The 25,510-nt window shown below is 49.2% G+C and overlaps 10 protein-coding genes across 10 annotated transcripts; 7 read left to right on the forward strand and 3 right to left on the reverse strand.

The window, feature by feature from the left end:
• Positions 1-45: 45 nt before the first annotated feature.
• On the forward strand, positions 46-2,704 carry TRIVIDRAFT_173092 (uncharacterized protein; the record flags this gene model as incomplete). The annotated part of the gene is made up of 3 exons (XM_014096137.1): positions 46-1,514; positions 1,589-2,053; positions 2,091-2,704. The coding sequence occupies 3 exons, from the start codon at positions 444-446 to the stop codon at positions 2,445-2,447; spliced, it is 1,893 nt and encodes a 630-aa protein (XP_013951612.1).
• Positions 2,705-2,990: 286 nt separating this feature from the next.
• TRIVIDRAFT_66331 (uncharacterized protein) lies at positions 2,991-3,728 on the reverse strand (the record flags this gene model as incomplete). The annotated part of the gene is made up of 1 exon (XM_014096138.1): positions 2,991-3,728. The coding sequence occupies one exon, from the start codon at positions 3,726-3,728 to the stop codon at positions 2,991-2,993; it is 738 nt and encodes a 245-aa protein (XP_013951613.1).
• A 1,056-nt stretch (positions 3,729-4,784) lies between these two features.
• Positions 4,785-6,028, reverse strand: TRIVIDRAFT_66332 (uncharacterized protein; the record flags this gene model as incomplete). Its single annotated transcript, XM_014096139.1, has 2 exons — positions 4,785-5,117; positions 5,195-6,028. The coding sequence occupies 2 exons, from the start codon at positions 6,026-6,028 to the stop codon at positions 4,785-4,787; spliced, it is 1,167 nt and encodes a 388-aa protein (XP_013951614.1).
• An 831-nt stretch (positions 6,029-6,859) lies between these two features.
• Positions 6,860-7,192, forward strand: TRIVIDRAFT_121135 (uncharacterized protein; the record flags this gene model as incomplete). Its single annotated transcript, XM_014096140.1, has 1 exon — positions 6,860-7,192. A coding segment is annotated over one exon (333 nt), but the record flags the coding sequence as incomplete, so codon positions are not given.
• A 2,556-nt stretch (positions 7,193-9,748) lies between these two features.
• On the forward strand, positions 9,749-11,691 carry TRIVIDRAFT_43480 (uncharacterized protein; the record flags this gene model as incomplete). The annotated part of the gene is made up of 2 exons (XM_014096141.1): positions 9,749-10,238; positions 10,325-11,691. The coding sequence occupies 2 exons, from the start codon at positions 9,749-9,751 to the stop codon at positions 11,689-11,691; spliced, it is 1,857 nt and encodes a 618-aa protein (XP_013951616.1).
• Positions 11,692-12,472: 781 nt separating this feature from the next.
• Positions 12,473-14,375, forward strand: TRIVIDRAFT_57301 (uncharacterized protein; the record flags this gene model as incomplete). The annotated part of the gene is made up of 2 exons (XM_014096142.1): positions 12,473-13,202; positions 13,264-14,375. The coding sequence occupies 2 exons, from the start codon at positions 12,473-12,475 to the stop codon at positions 14,373-14,375; spliced, it is 1,842 nt and encodes a 613-aa protein (XP_013951617.1).
• Positions 14,376-16,093: 1,718 nt separating this feature from the next.
• On the forward strand, positions 16,094-17,390 carry TRIVIDRAFT_57302 (uncharacterized protein; the record flags this gene model as incomplete). Its single annotated transcript, XM_014096143.1, has 3 exons — positions 16,094-16,341; positions 16,417-16,738; positions 16,803-17,390. The coding sequence occupies 3 exons, from the start codon at positions 16,094-16,096 to the stop codon at positions 17,388-17,390; spliced, it is 1,158 nt and encodes a 385-aa protein (XP_013951618.1).
• A 532-nt stretch (positions 17,391-17,922) lies between these two features.
• TRIVIDRAFT_173096 (uncharacterized protein) lies at positions 17,923-20,028 on the forward strand (the record flags this gene model as incomplete). The annotated part of the gene is made up of 1 exon (XM_014096144.1): positions 17,923-20,028. The coding sequence occupies one exon, from the start codon at positions 17,948-17,950 to the stop codon at positions 19,928-19,930; it is 1,983 nt and encodes a 660-aa protein (XP_013951619.1).
• TRIVIDRAFT_210335 (uncharacterized protein) lies at positions 19,369-21,445 on the reverse strand (the record flags this gene model as incomplete). The annotated part of the gene is made up of 4 exons (XM_014096145.1): positions 19,369-20,548; positions 20,607-20,849; positions 20,917-21,191; positions 21,391-21,445. The coding sequence occupies 4 exons, from the start codon at positions 21,443-21,445 to the stop codon at positions 19,970-19,972; spliced, it is 1,152 nt and encodes a 383-aa protein (XP_013951620.1).
• A 2,442-nt stretch (positions 21,446-23,887) lies between these two features.
• On the forward strand, positions 23,888-25,387 carry TRIVIDRAFT_82911 (uncharacterized protein; the record flags this gene model as incomplete). Its single annotated transcript, XM_014096146.1, has 5 exons — positions 23,888-24,138; positions 24,200-24,228; positions 24,300-24,736; positions 24,792-25,065; positions 25,130-25,387. 5 exons carry the CDS (start codon positions 24,092-24,094, stop codon positions 25,303-25,305), a joined length of 963 nt encoding a protein of 320 aa, XP_013951621.1.
• Positions 25,388-25,510: the final 123 nt, after the last annotated feature.

The following is a 25,510-nucleotide window of genomic DNA, read 5'->3' on the forward strand; positions in this document are numbered from 1 at the left end:
CGCTCATTCTGCGTGCATCTCGCGATCAGAAGCATCTCGCCAGATATCCGCCGCTGGTGGTACTGATCGCTCTTCTGCATATGCGCTGAATTTCAGGTGTTCACATAGCCTATATTTTTCTTCTCGCCTTGTATTGGCTATCGCGCACCCTCAGTTTCGTTTCTTGTGGTTCGCCTTCGCGTCAACCAGTCTCCAATGCTGTAACTGGCAGACAGCCTCTGTCGCTTTTGTCGCAGCGACGTCTGGATAAATCACAATCCTCTTCAGGTGCTTTACAAAGTTGCGACGCACTGCAGAAATCGGTTGATGAAGGATTCCATCTGGCGGGACCGGCCACAAGGACGTCATTTGTTCCCAGCCCCAAAGTGAAACATTCAACACCAGCTTCTACATAGCTAGCCGTTCAGCGCATTCCCGATAACATCAGCACCGGCACAAACATCATGGAGAGGCCGCGGGGTCTGGGTGGCATGACCTTTGGCGAAGCCGTCATTATGGACAGCGAAGACGGCAATGGGCGCCAGCAAAGCGCCGAAGTTGCGCCCACTGCTGCCCAATTCCGATCGCCAATGACATCCAGGACCCGCTCGCTGTCCGACAGCACAGGCACGCCCTCGAAGCTCTCCCCCAGTCCGCGAATCGTCGAGACGTCGAGACGAACCTCCAAGGATGACAGCAGCATCATCCACCTGCCGCCGCCCGAGACGCCGCGACGCTCGGAGCTGAGAGGCCTGTCGATCCAGATGCCGCCTCGGCAATTCACTCCACCACCGGGAACCCCATCCGGCGCCTACATACGGCCAGCTCCGTTGTCGCCCAAGCTGGATCACTCGCACATGTACGCCTCTCCTACAAATCTCCTACCCCGCCGCTCCCGTGGCCTCGACTTCTCGCGCGCGGCGACCAGCCTCCACCATTCGATCCTAGCCGAACAGCCTTCTCCCGACTCGTCACCAATGCTAACGGACCGAGCGATGAACATTCCCCCTCGTCGGGGCCCATATGGGGGGACAGAACAGACATCGACCTCGTTGTGGTCTATGATGGGCAACCAGGAGCGACTTAATATCAGCACTTCACTCGGAAGCAATCACGCGCCACCGTCAGACTCGTCCAGCTCCTCCTCCTCAGATGAGGATATGGACGAAGACATGGATGAAGCCTACGTAACAACTCCTCAAGTATCAAAGATGGGTATGCCTCCAGTGCCGGGTTCGCCCTCGATAGGCAGCCTCGCAAGCTTCCAGCACAGGCAACGGCACCATCGCAAGCATCCCAAAATGAAGCCCCGCGGCCCTCTAGGCCTTGGATTCAACCTCGCTTCCGCCGTCCTCTCCAAGTCGCCACCGGCCAATTCGGCTGCAGCGCGAGCTAGGCGGGAGAGTATAAGCTGGCAAGCGAACCAATTGCACATCTCTTCGGGAGATGTCGATGAGGGCGGTGCCGGAGAGGGGAGCAGTGGCGACCAGAGGAATGTGATACGGCGAGTTGTGACGCGGCGGGGCAACCTTTTGGTAAGAACAATTTGGCTCGAGGATCCTCTGATGATTGTCTATAAGCATTTCAGCTGACCGTTTTCCAGCCCAAGGCAAAAGCTTTTGCGCGCATCCGGGCAGCGCTTGCTGAAGAGGGGTCGCCGGCTGAGGCCGAATTCATGAGGGAGGCAGAAATCGTGAAGCAAGTCCGTGAAAGCGACATCGACCTCGAGCCTCGCCATCAGCCTACAGGAGGGGATACAAATGCCATGACAACGGCTCACTCATCGCCCAATCTGACCGGCAATCAAGAGACCCTGGAAGATATCCCAGCAGACGACTCAATAGGCGATTTGGGCACGAGCGTGTCGAGCAGCTTCAAGCAGCAGGCCAGGAAAAATTCCAAAGGCAAGCAGTTTTGGGATACCTTTTCTGAATCCAGTGGGGCAAGAACGCCTCCTCCAGCGTCAGCTCTTCTACCTCGAGGTTCATCGTCGGGGATGAGTGAAGACACTAATATGGACTCGCCCTCCCTGAGCTCCGCTGCTTTTCACGTAAGTACACAACACCCATTTCACGTCGTATGAACTGATTTCTAACACTCAAGTTGATTAGAATGGTCAATTACCTAGCGCAGCAGAAATCACACGGCGAATCAACAACAAACGCCGTCGAGACGATGACTTTGACCCGACAAGCTTCAAGCGCCGTGCCGTCAGCCCCAGCATCAGTGCACACAACTCGCCCATTGTACAGAGCCCAATGCAACGCGATGTGATGCCCTGGGGCTCCCGGCCAGGTAGTACTGGTGGAGAGAGGGGAAGCAGTGGGCAGAGTGAATCGGGGAGTTTGGGCGGAACGCCAGCGAATCCCCCCATAGGCTCGACGGGCCAAGTCAGCAGGAAGGGGAGGGTTGGTTTGCAAGGCATGGTCGATACGAACGACGGCATCATGCGGATGAGTATTGAGTGAACAGGGCGCATATCTGGCGGGCTACTTACTTCGCATTGTATTCATGATCTTATCGTGAACGTGGGATGGAAGACGGGGGAGGCTTTATTGCATTGTACGGCGTTGGTGATCCTGCCGGGATGGACTGGCAGAAGCGAACTATGGAACTACGGGACACAGTGTATTAACTCATGTATCAAAGGGGCGGTATAACCATGTATGATTATTTGGAGCGTTTACAACATTTTGCGTCAATTCATAAGAAGTCAGATTTGTACATTTGGAATTTTTAGTCATCGTGGGGATATTAGTGAAAACAACATGAATGATAGAATCCACTGTCTTCGTTGCTGTTCATTTTGGTATCTAATCCTGAACGCCTCGAGTATTACAAGACATATAAATTAAAACTAGGTAGTTTTCCCTTTTTGCTTCTCCCCATGGCAAATGTATAAAAAAAAAAAAGATGCACAATCCAACGCCAAACGGGTTTACCAGCACATGATGCAATCTTACTTCCTCTCGAAACCTCAGACCCCCCGTGTTCTTCACATCTCCTCCATCTTACAACTCGACAACACCAATGCCCTCCTCAGGGACTTTGAGTGTTCCAAGCTTCTCGTCCAACCACCGCGCCAACTCGGCGGCATGTCTCCTCATCGCCACCACCGGCGCGGCACTCGCGCTCTCCAAGCTCGAAGTTGTCAGGCCACCTGCACTTATCAGGCTTTCCACCTCGCTCGGGCTTCCAACGCCGTCACCGTTTTCGTGGTGAGAGTGCGATGACTGGTGGTGCTGGTCCTGCAGGCTATACGCAGCGGGACCGACGCAGACGAAAAGTAGGCCACATTTCAGGCGCCGAATGATGACGGTACCTTCGCTGAGCTGGACGGTGATGGTGACGGGTCTGATGGTGCGTCTTAGCCTCTGCTTGGATCGCGCTCTGTCGGATGACTCGGTCGCGTGCTGGCCATCGTCGTGGTCGTCATCGTCGTGGTCGAGGTGGTGATCGTCGCTTCCACGAGGACTGCCGGGAGAACTGCTCATAGGATCGGGCGTGCGCGATCCAGGCAGAGCAGTCGGGATGGCAGCCGAGGAAGATGTGTGGATAGCGAGGAGAGAGGCGGCAACGGTGGCATGGGTACGCAGCACGGAGACGGGCTGTGAGGAGGCGTGCGCCAGGAGTTTGCCTTGGGAGGTAGTGAGGAGGAGAGTAGGTAGGTGGGCGGTTTGGTGAGAGTGGAGGAAAGTATTAAGCCTCTTGGTGAGGAGCAAAGGCGGCGTTGCGTTGGGGACGGACATGGCGAGAGTCGGGGGTTTTTGATGGCCTGACTTTTTCTAGTACTGTTCTTTTTCCAGGTCCCGGCGCTCTAGAGTATCGGCGGATGTTTCGGGTAGCAAAAGCAGGGAGAGTCGAGCCGTCCGCGGGAAGAAGAGGCAGAAGCAGAAGACGAAGAAGAAGAGGGAGAGGGAGACGAGGAAGCGAGGAAGCGAGGAAGCGGCTGGACGGGATGCGCGTCACGAGCCGTTTGCTTGCTTGCTCACCTCGCTCTCTTGCAGCGACTGGACCAGTCGGGCGAGCGTCTGAGCGCCTCTTTTTTTTCTCACGCGAGATGCTGTGTAACAAGCACCGGCTTAGTCGTGAAATTGAATTGCGAGACAAAAAAAAAGTTGACCCGAGGTTGGAGGAAGAGGAGCTGGAGCTGAGGTGAGCGGATCGAGGAGCCTATGGGAGTCGCTTAGCGGGTTTCTGGTTTGGTTCTAGCGCTGCGCGGAGAGACGTCGCCAAGTCCCGCAGTCACGAGCTATGCTTGGATTGGGTTTTGGGGGTTTGAGTTTATGACCAGGTAGGTGTTTCTTGTTGTCTTTGATGTTGGTGAGGAGATGGAGAGATGGAGGGCTGTTGTATTAGAAGATGCAGCTGCCTTATTCTCCTGAGTGTTTGGTGGGGCTTCCTGAATGTCATCTTGGTGATGGCATTTTATGAGTGTTGGTAATAGGACTAACATATAATACCTAGGAATACCTTAGTAGGTACCAGAGGCACTAAGTATTACTGAATCACCGTTAAAGTTTTGAGAAATATCATGGAAACTTTGCATCAAAAGCGGTGGAATACGAATGCACTGTTTTAAGCGAAGCTCATTCAAACCTCAACACAAGCTACATGACCAAAGATTCAAGCTCTCCATCTAAATATTCGGCGTATAAAACAAAACAAAAAAAAAAAGATCACCACTGCAGATCCCCCTGTGAGGATGCGCGATATACCATCAAGTACTGCTTTAGCTGCATGCAAGCTAAAATCCCCGTTTCATTAGTTCGGCTCCGCGGCCCCGTTTAATCCTCATCTCCAGCTCATCTCCATTCTCGTGCTCTCTTCCCCATCTCCGCCTCATATCTCACCGTCATGTCATCCTCAATATCCTTATACCACTTCCCCTCGTCTGTGCCATTCTTCCAGTCCCGATAGTGCTCCATCACCAACTTGGTCAGCGGCAAAACCTTTGTAATCTTGGTCTCGTTGCTTGGGTACAGGGCTAGCAGATCCGCCACTACTTGTCGCAATCCCCTTGAATACCGCGCCATGGCGGGTTTACAGTAAAATGGAAACTCTCGACCTGTCATCATAGTGAAGATGACAGCGCCGACGGAAAAGAGTTCGTCAGCGACAGTATAAGGGCGGTTGTTCTAAGCTGTCATCAGCGTCTACTGATTTCTTTGGAATGAGATAACGAAAATAATGAACCAGGTGGTCCCAAACATACTGTTGTATTTGCTTCAGCACCTTTGTGCAGTTTGTGGCGCGTTATATCCAACGACTCAAAGCCCCGATGCGGAGCCATTGCTCTGCTAATCTCTGCATCCCCATTCACAGCATCTGCTCCATCACCAGGAAGAATGACATGATTCGTGACGGCTGCATGTTCAAAGTTGCCCAGTTTACACAGTCCATATGTTTCGCTGCCCCGTGGATGCTGAAAGAATATGTTCCTTGGTTCAATTGCTCGATGCAAAATCGGATTCCAGTCTTGATCCACTGACAGCCATTGTCGTTCTCGTCCCCGTGGTGCCATTGTATCTAGAAAGAGGCGCTTTCCATCGTGGAGATACGTGATGGCGTTGAGAAGCGATGTCAAGACATGCCAGCAGAGTGACTCGGGCAGATAAAAGTCAGGAGACGTGCAAGGAGTGTTCTGGAACAGAGCACTGAGATTACCCGCGTCGCAATAGTCCAAAACGATGTACTCCCTTGAATTGCTAAGCTGAGAGTCTTCCGCTGCTGAAACGATACTAAGGATGGGATGAGTCTTTATGTGGCCGGCGATTGATATGATGTTTTCGTGATTAAAGATTTGAGTAACAGTAGGACCTTGGTTCAAATTCTTCATGAGATCGTAGAATGCCGCAGATGCAGTAGCTGTTTCCTGTGTTTTGGCCGCATGAGTGTCCTCTAGGTTAGATCCATCGAGGATACCGAAGGGCTGGGCAATGTACTTTGGGGAGCCATAATCGTTCTTCTTGGTGGCAAACCAGACACCCTGTTCAGTTTGGTAGGGAAGCTCGAATTCTGGAGTGCTGGGGGCGTCGTTAGATGCCATATTCAACGTTCAATGGGTGTGAATTAGCAGACTGGAATCACAGAACGACGATAATTCGGTGTTGAAAAAATCAATGCCAGTCGTACAACAGCCCGATGTTGAATACATATATTTCGCAGTACTAAATATATGTAGTTATGAACCATTACATACAATGGCAGAACAGTCGCTAGCTGTTGCTTTGTCTATTAACGTTGTTATGCAGCGCTCCTTTGTTCATCCACCTTTGCCGCATCCGTACTTTCATACTCTTTGACCTAGTCCTCATTGTCGCAGTTTTCATTATAGAATGCTGGGGAAGCAATTGTTCAGTGCTTGATTAGACCTCTAACAGTTCAAGTAAACATGTTCATCATCGTTCTGTTGCGTTTTGCCTCTGAACATGGCCAATTTACAACGAATCGTGAATATTGCCTCACGCTCTCATCATGACATAAAATGCCGTGGACCTGCCTCTTGATCTATCCTTGGTACTATGCGACAACATTATTGATTTAATATCTTGTCGTCACCATGGAGCCAATTGTCTACCGTATCGACGGAGATGGGGATACGATCCTCATCCTCCAAAACGCCAACCGAGCTATCGGAGCACGAGGAGAAGACCCTGTGTGGGAGAATGCTTTACCGGAAGCTTTGACTGACGAACTGCAGCTTAGCGAATTCGAAGTGAGAGCTCCTACATCAGAGGATAATGATCAACGAGAAATCTGGATGCTGCTTTCATCAGAGAAGCTCGCACTTGTATCGCCCATGTGCAGGGAAATGCAGCCCAGCAGCCAGCCAGATATTGTACCATTTACGTACAAATATCTCCTCGTCGCCCGACACTGGGACGAGAAAGCACTGGAAATGGTGATGAATATTATTCACGGCTACACAGCCAATGTTCCTGCAAACATTAGCCTCGAGATGCTTGCTAACATCGCCGTCATTGTTGACCACTTTCAATGCCACCAGACAGTAAAGCCCTTTGCAGACACGTGGATTTCTCGCCTCAAAGAATCCTTTCCTACCTGTTATGGGCAGAGCCTTGTGCTCAGACTCTACATATCTTGGGTATTTTTAGATAGCTTCGACTTTGCGGCATTCACAGCCATGGTTATACGAGAAAGCAGGGGGCCCATGCACACACTGGGCTTGCCCATACCAAAGAGCATCATCGGTGGGTTTCCAGTTCCATGGACCTAGGTTCATGTAATATCCCATCATCAGTCAGACAGCTAACTAGTTCATAGCCGCTATTGACAAGACGAGACAGCGCCTCATGGAGAATCTCTTTTTCGACCTCTACCTCTTGAAGAACAAGCTATCAGAGGTGTTGCCCATTTGCTCGTCCATGTATCCGTCCAACAGCACGGTAGGCTGCGCTACGATTCTACCCGATGCTCTCGTCGAAGGTATGCAAGACGTTGGTCTTACGTCGCCCCCACAGCGGCCATTTAACGGATACAGCATCGTGGCTCTTGTAAAGGCTCTTCGTGGGTTCCGGCAGCCGGGCCTGGCAACGTTGATGTGGTCATGCGAGCTCCATGGCTCCAAGTGCTTCCTGCCCGCAGAAGTGTGCGCCGTCCTCAGCAAGCAAAACTTTGACAGTATCGAAGGACTGGATGTGTACAAGTTCCATCGCTATACAAGGACTGAAGAATGAGAGCGTCCATCCATGGATGTATTTCGCCCTTGTATCTTTTAGGGTGTTGCTTGGGGTCCAGCTGTTAGTAGCACCTTGGTACTTTAGTTTTCACAGCCAACAGCCAGTAGGTAGGGAGAGGTTGGAAATAGCAGAGTGATGCCAAATATATAGCCTAAAATGTCTGAATTCGTTCATTCCATCCCAAAAGACGGCACCGGCGCGGAGCTGATGTCACTGTGGACATAGCGTGTTTCATAGTAATGGCGATCAAGGCCAGACAACATGCATACATTCGCATTTGTATTGACCATGGAGGTCTCTCGAGCTTATCGCGGGAGGTCCTTTGTGTGATGAAGGGAATGAAATGACCTTTGTGAATTTAGCGCGTTCAGATAAATTGCCCGCCTATCTTTTGCGTTATTATCTCTCCATGGTGCAATATTACCTACACCCCACGTTTGGGAGCAGTTCATCTGTTCTATTTTTTCCTTCTTTCATTCGTTTCTTTTGTCTTGGCTTCCATGGCCCAGGCACGAGGCCAAGCGCTGCGGAATGTTTATTGTTTCCGCCCCTTGGCATCAAACGGACAGACGGCGTCCAACCGAACCAAATGCACGGCTCGCAGCTCGTCCGGTTTGACAAGTTGGCGCTTGAGCACGCAAAATGCGAAACAACTGACCAGCCGCAGGGGTGCTCCAGAGGCCCAATCACAGGCCACAGGTGCCTGAGCGTCCGCTGATATGCTGAAGCGATCGGCCACTGAGCGGCGCCTGCAGGGGTGTTTCAAGATGCCTCTTTGGGCTCTTTGGGGGAAGCGGGTTTGCCGCTAGAGCCCCCCCGGCGCCAGGGATGTTACATGAGATTGATGGAGATGAAGCCTTTTTGGTAGCCGAGCAAGAGATGAAAGATGGGGGTTTTGGCGGGAATAGTCTCTATTGCATGTGCTGTATCTATTCCCATGTAAGAGTGGTACAAGTAAACGGCCTGGGGGAAGTGAGTGACATGCGAGAGCAGGGTGTCAACGCCGTAGATCAATGTATACATGGCCCTCAGCTGCGACTCCACGTTCGTCTCCAGTTGAGGGCTTTCCCTTTGAGAGCTCCCTTTCATCTACGAAGAGCATGAGCCTTGAGTGTGATTGAGACAAGGTACCGGTGCTAGTAGCTACTATTGTATAGTGTTCCATCACGCATTTCACCTCATTTCACTTGTTGGATTCATTAGAGATAGCACCTTGGCAAAATAATAGCGATGCCCACCGCCTAGAGTAGTTCAGTCAATACATTGTTGTACCTTCTTCTATTGTATTATATCCTCAGGCACTGACCCAACATCTTGCATCTGCATTCTGCATTCTCCTCCTCCTCCGAAACAAGCATCTCTCGTCCAAACAAATCGTCACTCCTTTGCCGCTGTCATCTTCCCCGATCCAGAAACGAAGCCGTCGCCACCCCCAGCCATCTTGACACACGCTCAAGGGGCTCTTCTGCGACGCCAAGCCCGCCTGCAAACCACTCCCTCCCGCCTTGCCTCACCTTTGGGGGCCTCTCTTTTAGCTCTTGCTCTCCCCTCTTCCTTGTCCATCCCGCTCCCGTTTGCTGCACGCTTCGCTGGCCGATCGCAATTCGCCCTTTTTTCGACGGGGACCTGCAGGTGCAGCGCGTGCGCGGTGTATTCTAGCGCCTAAGCTTGAGGTGAGCCGCTTGTGAAGCGCTCCTCTGTTGTGCCCACACATGCCCATGCCGGTCCTTTTGTCGCTTTTCTTTTTCTTCTTGAAGACGCCAGTCGTTTTCTCTTCAGACTCCCGGTGATCACCATCGCTGGTTTCGTCGTTCTTTTTTTGAGGGAGCGCCGTCGGAACTTCGCAGGCGAGGGACGACGAGTGCTATCGGCAGGACCGTACAAACCAACACTCTCTACGCTACGACCTCTTTACTTTCTGTTTTCTTTGTTCGTTCTTTGTATCATTATCACTACTTCTCCTTCTCCTTGTCCTTTTTTTCGGCTGCTTCCAATTCGATCCGTCGCATATTCCTTCTTTGAGCCGATTCGAATACCCCGCCGTTTGCTCATCCCACATCGCCAAAATGGGCTGCCTCAGTCACCGCAGCAAGGAGACGCGGCAATATACCGACCAGAAATGGGATTACATTAACCTCTCCGACTTCAAGGCCAAGGGCTGTGGTGCCATCTTTGCTTATATCACCCTCTGGATGGGCCTCATCATCTCTCTCGCTGTCTACGGAGTCGATACCTTTACTGCCGTCCAGCTGCTCGTCTTCAACCGATGGTCGTCTAAGATCGAGCCCGCCATTCCCTTTTCCGTCTCGAAATGGATATTTTCCATCTGTATCATCTTGTCCTTTGTCAACCTCGGCTTTGAGTGGATTCGCGCAGCTCGAAAGATCAAAAGGGGCAATGTTGCTGAGGTCTATCTTGACAGTCTGGCTGTGCGTTGGGAGTCAATCCGCCTCGGGTCTGGCCAGGGTTTTAAGCGATTTCTTGTCTTCACCGAGCTCACCAAGAGTAAAAAGGGTGCCGAATACATTGCCCTCTTTACTTACTTTAGCTTTCAATGTACGTTCTAACATTCATATGAATTTTACCCCTCCTCTTGCTTTCCAATTGTTTGAATTAGCCCGCCTTTACTGACACTTATACAGCTTGGATCCGTGTTTTGTTCTGTACCAGCCCGCGACAGGTAGTCAATGCCTTTACTCTTAGGTCTGTGTACCTGGCCCAGCTCGCCGTCAGCTCAAATTCAGTCGAGGGCTCCATTTCGGGATTTTTTGACAAGATCAAGACGCTTGCGGAACAGGACTTTCGCCAGGCCGCCATTCTCGGAGGCATGTGCTTCACACTGGTCGTCTGGGTCTTTTCAGCTCTGTACTTGCTTTCCGCCGCCCTCTTCTACGTTTTCTTCCTGTTTCACTGGATTCCACGTTCGGATGGCGGCCTTACAGGATACTGCGAGCGAAAAGTCAACAGCGCTCTGCTCAAGATTGTGACCAAGACGGTCAACAAGGCGCTCGCCAAGGGGCAGGCCGACAGGATGAAGAGAGCCATGACCGAGAAGGGCGAGGCCCACCCCGACACAACGCTTCCTACTCTGCCAAATGTCGGCATCTTCACGTCACAGCAGCAAGTCGGCGTCACTGCGCCTTTGCCCGCCTACACTTCGAAACCGGGGACCCCAGTCGGAGACTTTAAGCGACAAATGCCCCCACGGAGCATGACAGGAGCCTCGACAATGAGCTATTCTTCTCGGGCACCACTTGTTAGTTCCGCTGCCGATATGGGATATACGAGTACCAGATCGGCCTCGCCCGAAGACATGGTCCCAGCTGTACCGTATCTACAGAGGGCTGGGACGGGAGACTCTATGAGAAGCACAGAGATGAACCATATGCGAACAGGCTCAAATTCCTCATATGGTCAGCCGCGCTCTCACAGCCCTCCAGGTAGTGGCCCTCGGCTGGATATGAGCCATCTGCGGACTGGCTCAAACTCATATCACCAGCCTTTCTCCCAAAGCCCCGCGAGCATGGGCCCAGCAGCTGCATCGCCATTGTATGCGCCGTCGGCAAGGTCCATTCCGTCCCGTATCGCCGATCAGTACGGCAATGGTCAGTATATGCAAGACGATACTCAATCTTTACGAGGCCCACCACCAAGGTCATACACCTTCAACAGCGAGGGTCGATCTAGCCCAGCACCATCCGCGGCAGGATCATCCTACTCGAGAGCTCCTCAGCAACCCGTGAGAAGTGCATCGAATCAAGTGCCCCTGCGCGGGTTGCGGTTCTCTCCTCAGAGGCAGATGACTGCGCCAATGTCTACTCGTGCACCGGCAGACAATTTCTATGGCGGAAATGGATCACGAATGCCGCAACCCAGACAGCCGCTTCGTCAGAATTCCCAGGACTTTTACAATCCACAGACCCAAGCTCAATCTGGATCAACATATGGATCAGCATATGGATCAGCGTATGCGTACGATGTTGAGGCGCAGAACGGTGGTAGATATTAAAGATAGACAGCCTTTTAATCTGTCCGACCGGTTCGGAACTAAAACTATTTTCTTTTCAACCGCGATTTCATTATGATCTACGATACACGTAAGGCGCAAGGAAAGGATGAGACAGACAGCTGCGGGATCTGTACCACCACAAAGGATATATACCCAAATATCATGATTGGGTTCGAGGGATAAGGCATTGGGGTAATTGAGGATGCAGGACGAACTAGGATTATCGTATCATGTCCATTGTGAATGAGCTGAATAATACAGGAAGAGAGGTTTTCTCTTGTTGGTTTCCACAACGCATTGCAATCTCAATATTTAAAACAATGTGAAGACATATTCCACTTACTTACTGTAGAGAAAAGCTCAGGCTGACATTTGCAGATAAAATGCGGGGGGCGCGTCTCTGGATTTAACCTTTGCATGAATTGTCAGCGCTAGCATCAAGCAGACGAATGAGGGAAACGCGGCGCTTTTGCCGCACCTTGATTTGTCACCATTCAAGGTTCCGATTCCGTTAAATCAACCTTGGTGTGCTTGGAATCTGTGAAGGCGAGGAGGTTAGTGAGGCGATTTGTCTAGCCGGGCGTCTGCCATTTCTAGAAACATCGGGTTGTTGCTCTTAAAGCCCAACCCCTCCAGCTCATTCTTCTTCTGCTCATAGCTGCCATGACAAGGCATGCTTCTCAGCCAAATCATCTCGTATAACCTCTCGCAGCTGCTCTTCTTACCAGACGCCCCTCAGAGCATCTTCACCACCAACGCATCCATCGTAGTCGACGCTACAATGCCGTCTCTTGTGTCAACTTGGCATCCGGGCGAGGTCGCCATGCATCGGGAGATGCGGACGCCTCGCTTTGAGAATCCCACCTCGCCGGGATGCCCTATGCCCTACGCCGTAAGAGTGATGCACTCCCAGCTCGTTGCACTTGGGACTTTGGATGACGAGGGAAGACCATGGACGACGATTTGGGGCGGAGAGAGAGGCTTTGCAAGGCCGGTAGCCGAGGGTGTGCTCGGTGTCAAAAGCGCCGTGGACAAGCAGTTTGATCCTGTGTATAAGGCTTTCTGGACGCCTTCTGAGGGTAAGAATGGTGGTGCCGACGAAGAAGGCATAGTGAGGCCTGAGGGAGGCAAGATGATGTCCGCTTTATCCATTGATCTCGAGACTCGGGATCGCGTCAAGCTTGCTGGTCGACTTATTGCTGGCGCTGACATTCGCGGTCCTGAAACCGAGGTACAGCTTGCTTTTCATGTTCAGGAAAGCCTTGGCAACTGCCCCAAGTACATCAATAAGAAGACGCTTGAGAAGACTGTACCCCAGCCTGAATTGGTGCCTGGAGGTCCAGGAGGGATACTGCCACCTGAAGCAATTGCTCTGATTGAAAAGGCAGACATGTTCTTCTTATCGAGCACCAATGGGGAGAGTATGGATACGAATCACAGAGGTGGACCGCGGGGATTCATCAGAGTGTTGAAGAATGACGAGAATGGGGTAGAGCTAGTATATCCAGAGTGTAGGTTCTTTATCCTATCTGCTCATCATTTCCCGAAAACTAACAATTGTGGCAATAACAGACTCTGGAAACAGGTTATATCAATCGCTAGGGAACCTCAAAGTGAACCCCCTCATTGGCATCGTCATCCCCGACTACGACACCTCCGACGCCCTCTATCTCACCGGCCACTCCACCATCCTCCTCGGCAAACAAGCCTCCGATCTCATCTCCCGCTCTAACATGGCCGTCAAAATCACAATCTCCGCCTCCAGCCTCGTCAAATCCAGCCTCCCCTTCCGCGGCACTCCCAACGAACCCTCTCCCTACAACCCTCCAGTACGATATCTCCTCTCCGAGAGAGCTCCAGCTCTAGCTTCCACAGATCGTCCCGACGTCAACGCCACTCTCGTTGCAAGGGACGTTCTCACACCTACAATCGCCGTCTTCACATTCAAGCTCGAGACAAGAGATCCACACAGCCTCCCCAAATGGCAACCCGGCCACCACGTCACCATCAACTTCGAAATGGAAGTCAGCGGCGGCTACGCCCACATGAACGACCAAGACCCCCAAAGCCTCAACGACGACTACGTCCGCACATTCACCGTCTCCAGCCCTCCCAATTCCCTTCCCCAAAAGGACCATTTCCAAATCACCGCGCGTCTCCATGGACCAGTGACAAAGTTCCTCTGGAGGCACAACACCCGCGTCCCCCTCGACCTCACCGTCATGGGGTTCGGCGGCAAAGAAGCCTTTGCACTACCCATTTCCACCACCGCTACAACACCGTTCAAGGAGCCTGTCTATGTTGCTGGCGGCGTAGGCATCACGCCGATTCTCGCACAAGCGAAAGCAGTCCTCGACGCTTCCGTTCCATTAAAATTACTGTGGACGCTGCGCGGCGAAGACCTTCCCCTTGCGCTTCATACTTTCGATAGAATCCCCGGTTTGGCAGAGAAGACTACCATTTTTGCGACGGGATCGCTTTCTTCGGAGGACACAGAGAAGTTGCTCGAGAAGATTCGTGAGCGGGGGGCAGCGGTACACGACCGACGGATTAACGCTGGTGATTTTGGAGAGATGAAGCAGGGAGGAAAGAAATTCTATCTATGTACGGGACCGTCGCTTTTGACGTCGTTGAGGGGTTGGTTGGAGGGTGAAGATGTAGTTTGGGAGGATTTTGGATATTAAAATGATTGAGATGGAGGGAAAAGTTTCATGCCGCCCATCTTTAAAGAGGTATATTGTGCTGGCACCATTTAGCAAACCACAGCTCTTTCTAAGTATTTAGCAAGCATGAATACCGTCCGTATCACAGAAGTCTTAACGCTGCCTTATTCCTTATTCGCTCGTGATGGGTACAGTCGGGGAACAGAACAATCGGTCTCGAGAATTCGCCTCTCCGTAGCGATGGATGGTGTGTCTGTGAACGATGACCTAGCATAAGGGTAAATTTAGCATTTATCTGTAAATGGCCAGTGATTTAATATGTTGAATGTAAGGAGGCAAATATCGGTACAGTGAGATTTCTCCTAGTAGACAGAAGTGGATCAAGATATTGAGGATTGGGAGGTCATATCATAACTAGCTGCTTGAGCATTCCAAGGATAAGAGAAGTATCAACGCTCTGCGTTGTTTGAAACCACAATACTGTTAGACCGAATGTAAACTCGTCCAACAGTTCCACGTCAGTGTATTGGGAGAGTGGTTTCTCTTGTTAGGTCGTGATTTCGCAAAGGCGGTCATGGAGACGCACAAGAGTGGCAATATGATGAATAAACTGAAACGACGATAAAGGGTCAAAGAGAATAACAAGAGTCTAGACTGGTCCGAGAGAAGATGTGAATGGATCTAATCTATCTGCCGAGGAAGCTAAATGATTAAGGTGATTGCTGACCTGCATAGGAGAGCCGGTTTTAGCATAGAGGAGAAGCCCCTTGTGTTGACTATTGTGGAGAAGCTCTGTGAATTCTTCTACGTGTTACGGCTGTGGGAGTAACGTCGCTCTGACGGAGGTCTTTCATCCCTACAGTATGTGGATGGACATGCTCTCTAGCATTTGGGCATTATAAATCATATGCTGACGATGCTAGTTCATTTTCTGGTCAAAATCTATTTCAACTCATAACGAGCAAAACATATTAAGACAAAAAGGGGGGATGCAAAAGCTTTTCCACCCAGTACATGATGTATTTGGAGCTCGTCGTAACCGCATCTGCTAATGCCGAGGGATGGATATCCACTCACCGTCTCATTGATAAGCGCTGTGGAATCAAATTACGCCTTCTTAGAACCATGGAATTCCTTCATGAAAGGAGATCTAAAATGAGTTGAAACAGATTATTGGAGGGGCCGTTGATACCGATTGTCTCCTTGTGGCATCTTCCGCGTATCGCCTTTCAAAAATCGAGCCTCTATAAGCGTTTGACCGCCGTAACGGCCCAAAGAGGCACCATCTTGACTGCATATACGCGTATTTCCTGGTGCATTCGCTAAGAAATACGAGCCGCATTTGCTCGAGGCTTGGAACATTTCATCAATTTCTACAATAATGAAGCAATTGATTGGATGGATACCCGGTTTGGCATTGAAGGAGCTGATGTGGGTGGTGCTGAATACGCGTATACGCGGGTGCCGCATTCGTATTCGGGAGTGCGCTTGTGCTTGTGCTTGAGGCGAGTTGACACGACAGCTAAGGTAGGTAACGTTATCCGGCTGTTTGTAGATCTAGATGATTGATAATGTAAGCAGATATCTAGAAGATGAAAGCCAATGTTTACAAGTATAAGAGACTGCATTTCTGTTTGTTTCGATTCCCATCATGCTCAGATCCTCTTTCTATTCAAATCATTCTCTTTCTTTAAGCGTCCAACCTTTCTTCACTTATCAATACCAAAACCACCGCCAAAATGGTCAACTCAACAAGTCAGGCTCTCCTTCCAGCCGATCAGGCCAGAAACATGGTCTTCGACAAGATCTTGCACAAGGACTCGTCGACATCTCAGGGTGGTCTTCGTGCTATGATCAACAAAGACAACGAAGCACACAAGGCGGCCGTCGTTGAGTACTTCCAACACTGGGATGACAAAAAGGCCGAAGATGAGACTGAAGCAGTTCGCCAATCTCGAGTGATTGATTATGCAAGCTTGACCAGACAGTATGGAAACCTTTCCTCTTTCTTTTTCGTCTACTACTGCAAAAGGCACGTTACTAACTTAAAACCCGCCGACAGATACTACAACCTGGCGACCGATCTTTATGAATATGGCTGGGGCGAAGCATTCCACTTCTGTAGATTTGCCTACGGAGAGGCTTTCAGGGCAGCCGTGAACCGACATGAGCATTTTCTGGCAAGCAATATTGGCATCAAGCCTGGAATGCGAGTACTAGATGTTGGTTGCGGTGTTGGCGGACCAGCACGAGAAATTGTCAAGTTTACAGGATGCCACGTCACCGGCTTGAACATTAACTCCTACCAAATCAGCCGGGCCAACCAATATGCTGTTAAAGAAGGACTTACACACAAGCTAGATTTCGTCCAGGGAGATTTCATGGTTAGTATTCCAATGTCTATGGGAACAAGAAGGCGGTGGCTGAAACTAACTCTCACCACAATAGAACATGCCGTTCCCCGACAACTCGTTCGATGCCGTATACGCAATCGAGGCTACCGTCCACGCGCCATCGCTAGAGAGTGTCTACAGAGAAATCTTCCGTGTCCTCAAGCCAGGAGGTGTCTTTGGAGTCTACGAATGGCTCATGACAGATGCTTACAACAACGATGACTTGACCCATCGCCGAATCCGACTCGACATTGAGCAAGGCGACGGAATTGCTCAGATGCTCAAAGTCGAAGACGGTCTCGCCGCCATCCAAGCCGCAGGTTTCACTCTTGAAACCCACTACGACCTTGCCGAGGAGGACAGCAACGATACAAGTGTCGCTCCGTGGTATTGGCCTCTGGGCACTGATCTTCGCTATGCGCAGACATTTATGGATGTGCTGATGGTCCTGAGGATGAACCGTTTCGGCAGAGAAGTTTCTCATGCTTTCATCTCGCTTCTAGAGCTGCTGCAGATTGCTCCGGCTGGTACCAGGAAGACGGCCCAGAGCCTTGGAAAGGCGGCCGATGCATTGGTTGAGGGAGGAAAAAAGAAGTTGTTTACGCCGATGTACTTCATGGTTGGCCGTAAGCCTGAATTTTGATTTAGTTGCTAGAAATGATTGGGGTGGGTAGCAATGTTAGATTCTACGCAAGATATGTATGTCTAAATCTAGATTAATATTCTCAATTATGTTTTCCATATTTGTCGGCGGTGGCCGATTGAGATTTGTATTCGTGACACGTTACGACACAGCGCATATCAACGTTGATTGCAAAAATACGTATACCGGAGTTGCATTACCGAGTCAGCCATGTCCAACCAAGAGTGGTGAAGGATCACAAGGCAAATGACGGGATCATTTCGTTTTAGATTGACCCCCTGCATGTTTTGTTCGGTGCTTACTCGCGCCTAATCGCGCTCTTCAATTTTAGAACAAATCTCAATCTCTGCAGCCGCTTCACATCTTATCAAATACTTATTCGCTACAGGATCTCTGAATGGAGGATTGGCAGCAAAAGGATTGAAGCCCCGCTTACGAGCCGAGAACTTCCACGTATTGCTCACGACTGTTTCCGCATCTCCACATTAGGCACGACGCAATTGTTCTCCTACACTTGATCTCTTGGCTTTCATACACAGCCAGCATTAACCCACATCATGCGTTTGTTACGAACTGATACACTTGAGGCTCAAGAATTCGAATATGGGAATATTCCTCAGTACGCCATATTATCTCATCGGTGGGGCAAAGACGAACTCACCCTCCAAGATTTGGAACAAGGTGTCACGGAAAAGCAAGGACACAAAAAAGTGCAACAGTTTTGCTCAAGAGCCAAAGCCGACGGGTTTGACTATGGCTGGGTTGACACGTGCTGCATAAATAAGACGAGCAGCGCAGAGTTGTCGGAGGCCATCAATTCCATGTACCTCTGGTATTATCAAGCTGAGAGGTGCTATGCCTATCTGGTGGATATCCCTTCGAAACCCAATATTGAAGAGAGCGAGTGGTTTACCCGAGGATGGACTCTCCAAGAGCTTGTCGCACCCTCAGAGGTTTACTTTGTTGATGAGCACTGGAACGACCTAGGAACTAAAAAAGACCTGCAACAAGTCGTGTCTAGATGCACTGGTATACCCATCAGCATCCTGTCGGGTGATGATGATCTTGAAACAGCCAGCATTGCACAAAGGATGTCATGGGCTTCCAACAGAAAGACACAAAGGCTTGAAGATCGGGCCTACAGTTTGATGGGAATATTTGGCATCAATATGCCCCTGCTTTATGGAGAAGGCGAACGTGCTTTTATTAGGCTCCAAGAGGAAATTATGAGAGTCTCGGATGACCATAGTATTTTTGCGTGGGAATCTCCTGATAATCGCGGCGGATTACTGGCAACTTCTCCCGAGGCGTTCAAAAACTCCAAAAATATTATTCCATTCAATCACTTCAACGACCCCAACGATGCTTCGACCATAAATAGCCGAGGGATCCATTTAAGTGCCCGTTTTATGGGTAAGGGACCTCAAGGATTAGGCCTCGCAATTCTTCATTGCAAACAGCAAGGTGTGGAAGATAGGCCAATTGCCATCTATTTGAGGGACGTATTCGGAACTATGCAAACATTTGAGAGAGTCAAGAGCGAAAAGCTGGAGCAGCTTGATCTGAGAAAGGTCAAATCCTCATATTATCCAATGAGAAAACTATGCGTCCAAACGGGGCGAATGACGCCTACTCGGGGATCCAAAGCCGTTGGGAAATATGATAACACTACTCAATACACTATTTACGACAATGAAAAGCTCGAGCAGTTAATAAGCGTCACGGATCCGGAAACTTTAATACGCGCAGCTGAATCAGGATTTCAAGACCGAGTATGGCTCCTGCTAACGAGAGATGACATTAATATCGATGGGGTGGATAGACATAAAAAGAGTGCCTTGATATGTGCTATAGATGGCGGCCATGAGAATATCGTCAAGATACTGCTTGCTCGGGGCGCCAAGCTTGATTCCTCTGTTGGCGAGTATGGGATACCTCTTTTATTCGCAATTCACAAAAGAAACATACCCATAATTAAGCTGCTGCTTGATAACGGGGCCAAAGTTGACTTTAAGTATGAAAAGTCTGTGGAGACACCAATAATAGTAGCGGCTGATAAAGGATTTGATGACATCGTTGAGCTTTTGCTCAACAAGGGCGCCGACGTCAACTCTTTTGATCAACCCAACGAAACACCCTTGCGGTTAGCTTGCAAGAGAGGGCATTACAGTACTGCCAAGCTGTTGCTTAATAGCGGCGCTACAGTTGACTTGACGCACTACCGCTCTCAACATACACCGCTACAAGAAGCCGCCGCGCAGGGACATGAGAGCATCGTCGAACTGTTGGTGGATAGGGGAGCCCAAATCAATATACGAGATTCCATTGGCCGGTCGCCGCTGTACTTGGCTTCCTCAAATGGACATGAAAAGATTGTTAACCTACTCCTTGATAGAGGAGCCAACTTTGATGTGAAAGAACGGCTGCCACCCCCGATATATAAGGCCCCTGGCAAGGTACCACAAGCTAAAGGTTCTGGAATTAAGCTACAAGATAAGAAATCGGGGGGCTTCTCAATTAACCTCTTCAGGAAGATATGAGAGACAGTGTTGTCAAAGTATAGTTTAATAAAAAACCATTTAGCTGAATGGCGGAACGTACGGAGCAGATTGGATAGCAAGACGCAACTTCGTGTGATAATCCATTGCCTCTTCATCGTGCAGGTCATCTTGATTCCAACATGCCTCCACAAGCTCCCGTAACAACCTCATGTTGAACGACCGTGGTTCCTCTCCAGCCTTGGCCAGTATTTGCAGAGCCGTCATCCGCTGAGCATCATCTCTTGCTTCACAGGATATCATGAAGACGGGCCACGGAGGTACATAAGTCAACTTGCCACACAAGAGATCCAGTCCTCTGTGCACGAGATTTCTGTGACGTAGTTCTTCGCCTGAATATCCCAGTGCTGCTCGGTTTAGATAGATCAATGCGGCGATGCGGTACAGTTCTGTAGTCTTGTCGCGGTCTCTGGAGATTTCAGTTGATGTTACATCTATTGGTGGAGATTCCAATAGACCGCTTCGTAACTTGGCTTCCACGACGTAGAGATCTTGCGTTTGTGAGTGGGTTAGATCCTTATCCTCTGTAATGCGCGGCATGAGAGCTGTGAAAATAGAAGACGTGTAGTCGAGAACCTGGCGGTCGCAGCCAAAATCATGCTATAACGATTTTAGTTTTTTGTGCAAACCTAGAGCCGTTCGAATCCCAAAAACATACCCGTGGCACAAGCATCTTTGCGGCCACAGGATCCATGGCGCAAAATCTCATTCCTCGCATGGCCACCGCTGGCTTCCAGTATACAAGGCCGAACCTAGCAAATATCTCGTGGTATGAAACCCAATCGAAGAGTAGGGAAATGTCGGCATGGACTTCTTGAGCTAGGACACCCGAAACAACGATTTGCTTCGCGCCACATAGATATTCCGCCCAGTCCTTTGTAGTGCTCGATATTTGAAATGTCTATTAATGCCAGTAAAGGGTTAGCGGAATAGTCTAATTTTCTTTGTGTTAAAAATGCCTTTCCTACCTCGCAAAGATATAAGAGCATGCTAGCCATGAGATGTTGAGCAGTCCTATGGCCGATATTCCCTAGTCGCAGCGACTGTTGGAGGTACGATAGCGCCTTGATCTTCAATACCACTGCCGGACCAGTTCGACCTAGATTTAGAGATGACAATGCCAATAAGCTGTATAATATTGCATTCGAAGCCGGTGTAGCATCGTAGAATGCAAGTCGCAGGATGCAGTCGGTCAGATGGCCCAAATTATCCAAAATCAAAAGCCGAGAACCCATGTCCATAACTAGTCAATTGTTAGTAAACGTCGACAAATATCGCCTTCCATCTGCCTACAGTACTGTAATAGTCCGGACTCGTTCTCATGTAGCCTCATAGATTGAATTGAAGGAGGGGTCGGTGGAATAGGCATCTTGTTAAAAGTCATTTCTTTTAAATGGGGTTAGCAAAACCAGTCTCTGCGTTGAAAAGCGAAAGACTCTTACTCTTAGATTGAGCTTCGGCCATCTCATAAAACGTCTCCACATCCCACGTTGTCATGTTCAGAAAGAGACTGTGCTGATACAGCTCCCCGAGCAAATGTTTCTTTTGTTTTGTAGTCGATTTAAGCTCAACCGCTCGTCGTTTATCTCCGCTCCGGGGCCAAGAAAGCCGTATGCCGTACCCCTGACAATGCACGTTCCTAAGTCGGCAATTGCTGCATATTGGGAGCCCTCGATCGCACTTAATTTTGCGATCTACCAATCTCTTAGTGGGCAACACATTGTAAAGGGTGGAAGCCGATTGGTCGCGTACCTCGACAAGTCCAACAGCCTTTGGGAGTCATGTTGATGGCGGTGGAGCCCGATCACAGAGGCCGTGGTATGATAGGACAGATGAATTTTCAAGCGTTGTACTTTTCGTTTGTGTAATGAGTATCCCAGTGGTTCATGACATAGAATCTCGTCGGGAATACTTTCCTTCGAAGCATAGGAAACGGCGAAAAGTTGCCTGACTATCTGTCAGGCGTATAATCCGCCAGTTATAAATTTACTTAGCGGAGCAGGTAGCCAAATCCGTGATCCGTAAGCGGTGTGAGATGGAGTCCCATAACTGAAGTAAATCTATTACCATTTGATTAACGTAGAGCTAACAAGATGATAAGTTGAGACAGAGAATCAAATGTTAACGTTTGTTACGTCAGGAAGTAGCGTTTACTTGGTCTCAAAGAGTGTGGGTGTATTTAGACTTTTACTATTCTGTATTAGTTTCGGAAATTCTTGCTTTGAGCGATTAGCTACCAATCAAATTGGGTTATTAATCTTCAGTGCTAATTTCTCGTATAGTAGACACGGAGGTGGCTTACATTAGTAAGCTAATATAGGGCTGTTGCCAACTCCCTTGATGCTGTCTCGTCTGCTTTCGGTGATTCCACATCGCGTGCTTCATTCAATACTATTAAAAGGAACATAAATTTTGATAACATGAAATAACTAAAGACAATTTTATTGAGAGTTGATTGGATGATAAGGGATACTCTGCTCTTGATCTTCTTTGTAAAGGGTGTATCACGATGGGGAACCGCTTAGTTCCTTTCAAGGCTCATTAGGCAAGTAAGCTGTGAAAACATGTCACTCTTACTAATAGACTATATACGGAAATCTTTCCGACGGGGCACTTCACCTATCGCTTTCTAAAGGAATCAAAATAAATACAGTCATAAATATAGATAGTTGACTTACTGTCCAATGTTCTAGATTAGTTATGAACTTTCTCTTGTTGTCCATCAACATTAGAGATTACAAAATTCATCAAAGCGTATGGCTGAAGTAACAATATATGAAGAATAATGAAAAGTCGGTAAAGGAGGTTATCTGTAGCTAGCTCAGACCATCTTAGTTCACCGCACTTTAGAAATAATTCTCCTACCTGTTCTTGCACAATAGCACGGTAATTACCAAGAACAATCTTATGATACAAAGGCGGTATCTCAAACAATATTACTACTGAGATAGGCAGAGTTGAATAGAGCTCGAATTTTAATGTACCCCGGATTGCTCATCTCTCAATCTCCCATCCAAGCAACGTACGGCTTCGACATCACAATTCGTTGACGTCCAGAATTCATGTGAGGCCACATGACCTGCTGTATACCTGATAGAGTGTATATATTCGGTAGTTACCTCTCCAGAGGTACGACAGATAGCAAGACATCTTTCTACATCATACGGCCCCTGCCTACAGTGACCCAGGTACTTTGACCTCTTCCGACTTCATACTAGCCTGGCGCGTCATAATCCACATATTTTTAACAGAGTGGTTAGCAATTTTGAGAACCATGGATGGCCTTCAACATAGCTAATAAACCCAACACCTATACTGACACTATGATGGAATATGCTAAAATGTATTCTCGCATAACAGAGTCGTCTACCTTTTTTAGAACTCGTTCTCGAGTGGATTCGTATAGCTCAACCCACCATCTGTTTCATATACTACAAATCAAGCACTAAATACGGAATTTGAGCCAATACATATGCTTATGCTTATTGCACACCCATCAATTCTTACAAGGGCCAAGGCATCTAATTTCGCATCATGAGCGCGAGGAACAGGGTAGATGCAGAGTTGTCGTATCCCAGTAGCGCCTATCAGAGGATCATAGTAGATTCTGACTCATCAAACACTGCTATAAGCTCTCATTCACTTCCCCATTTACTTGACTGATAACTAATATATTTTTTTCTTTATTTCCTATATCCGGCTCTCGTGACGGGGAAAAATGCACCATCTCGGTCATGATTCCGTTTTGCCGAATATTCGTGAGGTAATATTCCCCAAAGTGTTGGAAAAGTATTAGCCGCTACCAATGATTGATGACTAAGGCGGGGCTAGTGAGGGGCAGCAACACGGAAGCTCTGACGTCTAATAAGCTGAGCTGCTTCATAAATATCGAAGCTCAAGAGCTGCTGTTTTGCCTGTTTCTCTTCTCCTGTCTTCAAACGAATCTCGGAAAAAAATTGCTGGAATTATTTCTCATATACAGCGACAGCATCTCCTTTGTGATCAAGGAGATCCTCCTCTGTCTTCATCATTCTACTCAAATCTCTGCATTGTTTACCCCGCCATCCGTTTCTCGGGGCATCGCGAGGGGCAAAAAGCGTGCACTTTTCTTTTCGTATAAGACAACGGCAAAGTTTCGCAACAATGGCGGCCACTACGGATCTCAACACCTACAAGTTCAATCACTCGATGTATGTTGTGTCATATTGCTCTGCGCATCTCGTGCCAAGTCGTTGCTAATGAGGCATCTAGGATTCGAGTCAAGGACCCGAAGGAGTCTGGTAGGTTAATCCATCACGACCCGGCTCTGTGACGTGTTAAAAGCTTATGCTTATACTACTACTTAATCAAGTCAAGTTTTACGAGTTTCTTGGAATGAGCGTCATCCGCAAGGTTGAGTTTCCTGAAGCTAAATTTGACCTGTACTTCATGGGATACAACAGCAAGGGCGCCATTTCATGCGGAAACTCCCCCATTGATCGCGAGGGCGTCATCGAGCTCACCCACAACTACGGCACCGAGAACGACCCTACTTACACCATCAACAATGGAAACAAGGACCCTCACCGCGGATTCGGCCACACCTGCATTTCCGTCGACAACATCCAGGCCGCTTGCCAGCGCATCGAGGATGCCGGCTACAAGTTTCAGAAGAAGCTGACTGAGGGACGAATGAACCACATTGCTTTTGCTTTGGATCCCGATGGGTACTGGGTGGAGGTTATTGGACAGAAGCCCATTGAGGAGACTGCCAGCATCAAGGAGACCGACCCCTCCACCTATCGCATGGCAAGAATCGCCTACACCTGATGTCCACCAGAACTTTGTTGCTAACTCTCACTAGAACCACACCATGATCCGCGTCAAGGACCCTCAAAAGTCCCTCAAGTTTTACCAGGAGGTCCTGGGCATGTCCCTGTTCAGAACTAGCGAGGCCCCCAGCGCAGGATTCAACCTCTACTTCCTCGGTTATCCTGGAACCCAGGGTGCCCCACAGGACGGCAAGACCAGCGACCGTGAAGGTCTTCTTGAATTGACTTGGAACTATGGTACCGAGAAGGATGAGAGCTTTTCTTACCACAATGGTAACAGCGAACCTCAGGGCTTCGGTCACATCTGTAAGCTCTCTATTTCAGGATGTATCACTACCAAAACTATTGTTAGCTAACACCGATATTTCAGGCGTTTCCGTGGATGACCTGGACGCGGCTTGCCAGCGATTTGAGGACCTCAAGTGCAACTGGAAGAAGAGGCTCACGGATGGCCGCATGCACAATGTTGCTTTCCTGCTAGACCCGGATGGATACTGGGTTGAGGTTGTCCAGAACGACAGATTCAGCGACAAGTATTCTGTGTAGTCAAATTGAAATTGGAACGATACGCGTAGCTAGCCTGAGATGAATTGAGATCCATGGGGAAAAATGTTTCCCATGATGAGTGAATGATGCATTGCAATTCAAGCGCGCTCACCCTAAAAGGGCAATTGCGTGTAGTATTATCGGCTTGCATATCATGCATGACCCCGCTGAGGCTGAATGTAAGGCTAAACGTGGATATCGCGCA

The sequence above is a fragment of the Trichoderma virens genome, assembly GCF_000170995.1.
Source record: "Trichoderma virens Gv29-8 chromosome Unknown TRIVIscaffold_88, whole genome shotgun sequence".
NCBI classification, from domain to species: Eukaryota; Fungi; Ascomycota; class Sordariomycetes; order Hypocreales; family Hypocreaceae; genus Trichoderma; species Trichoderma virens.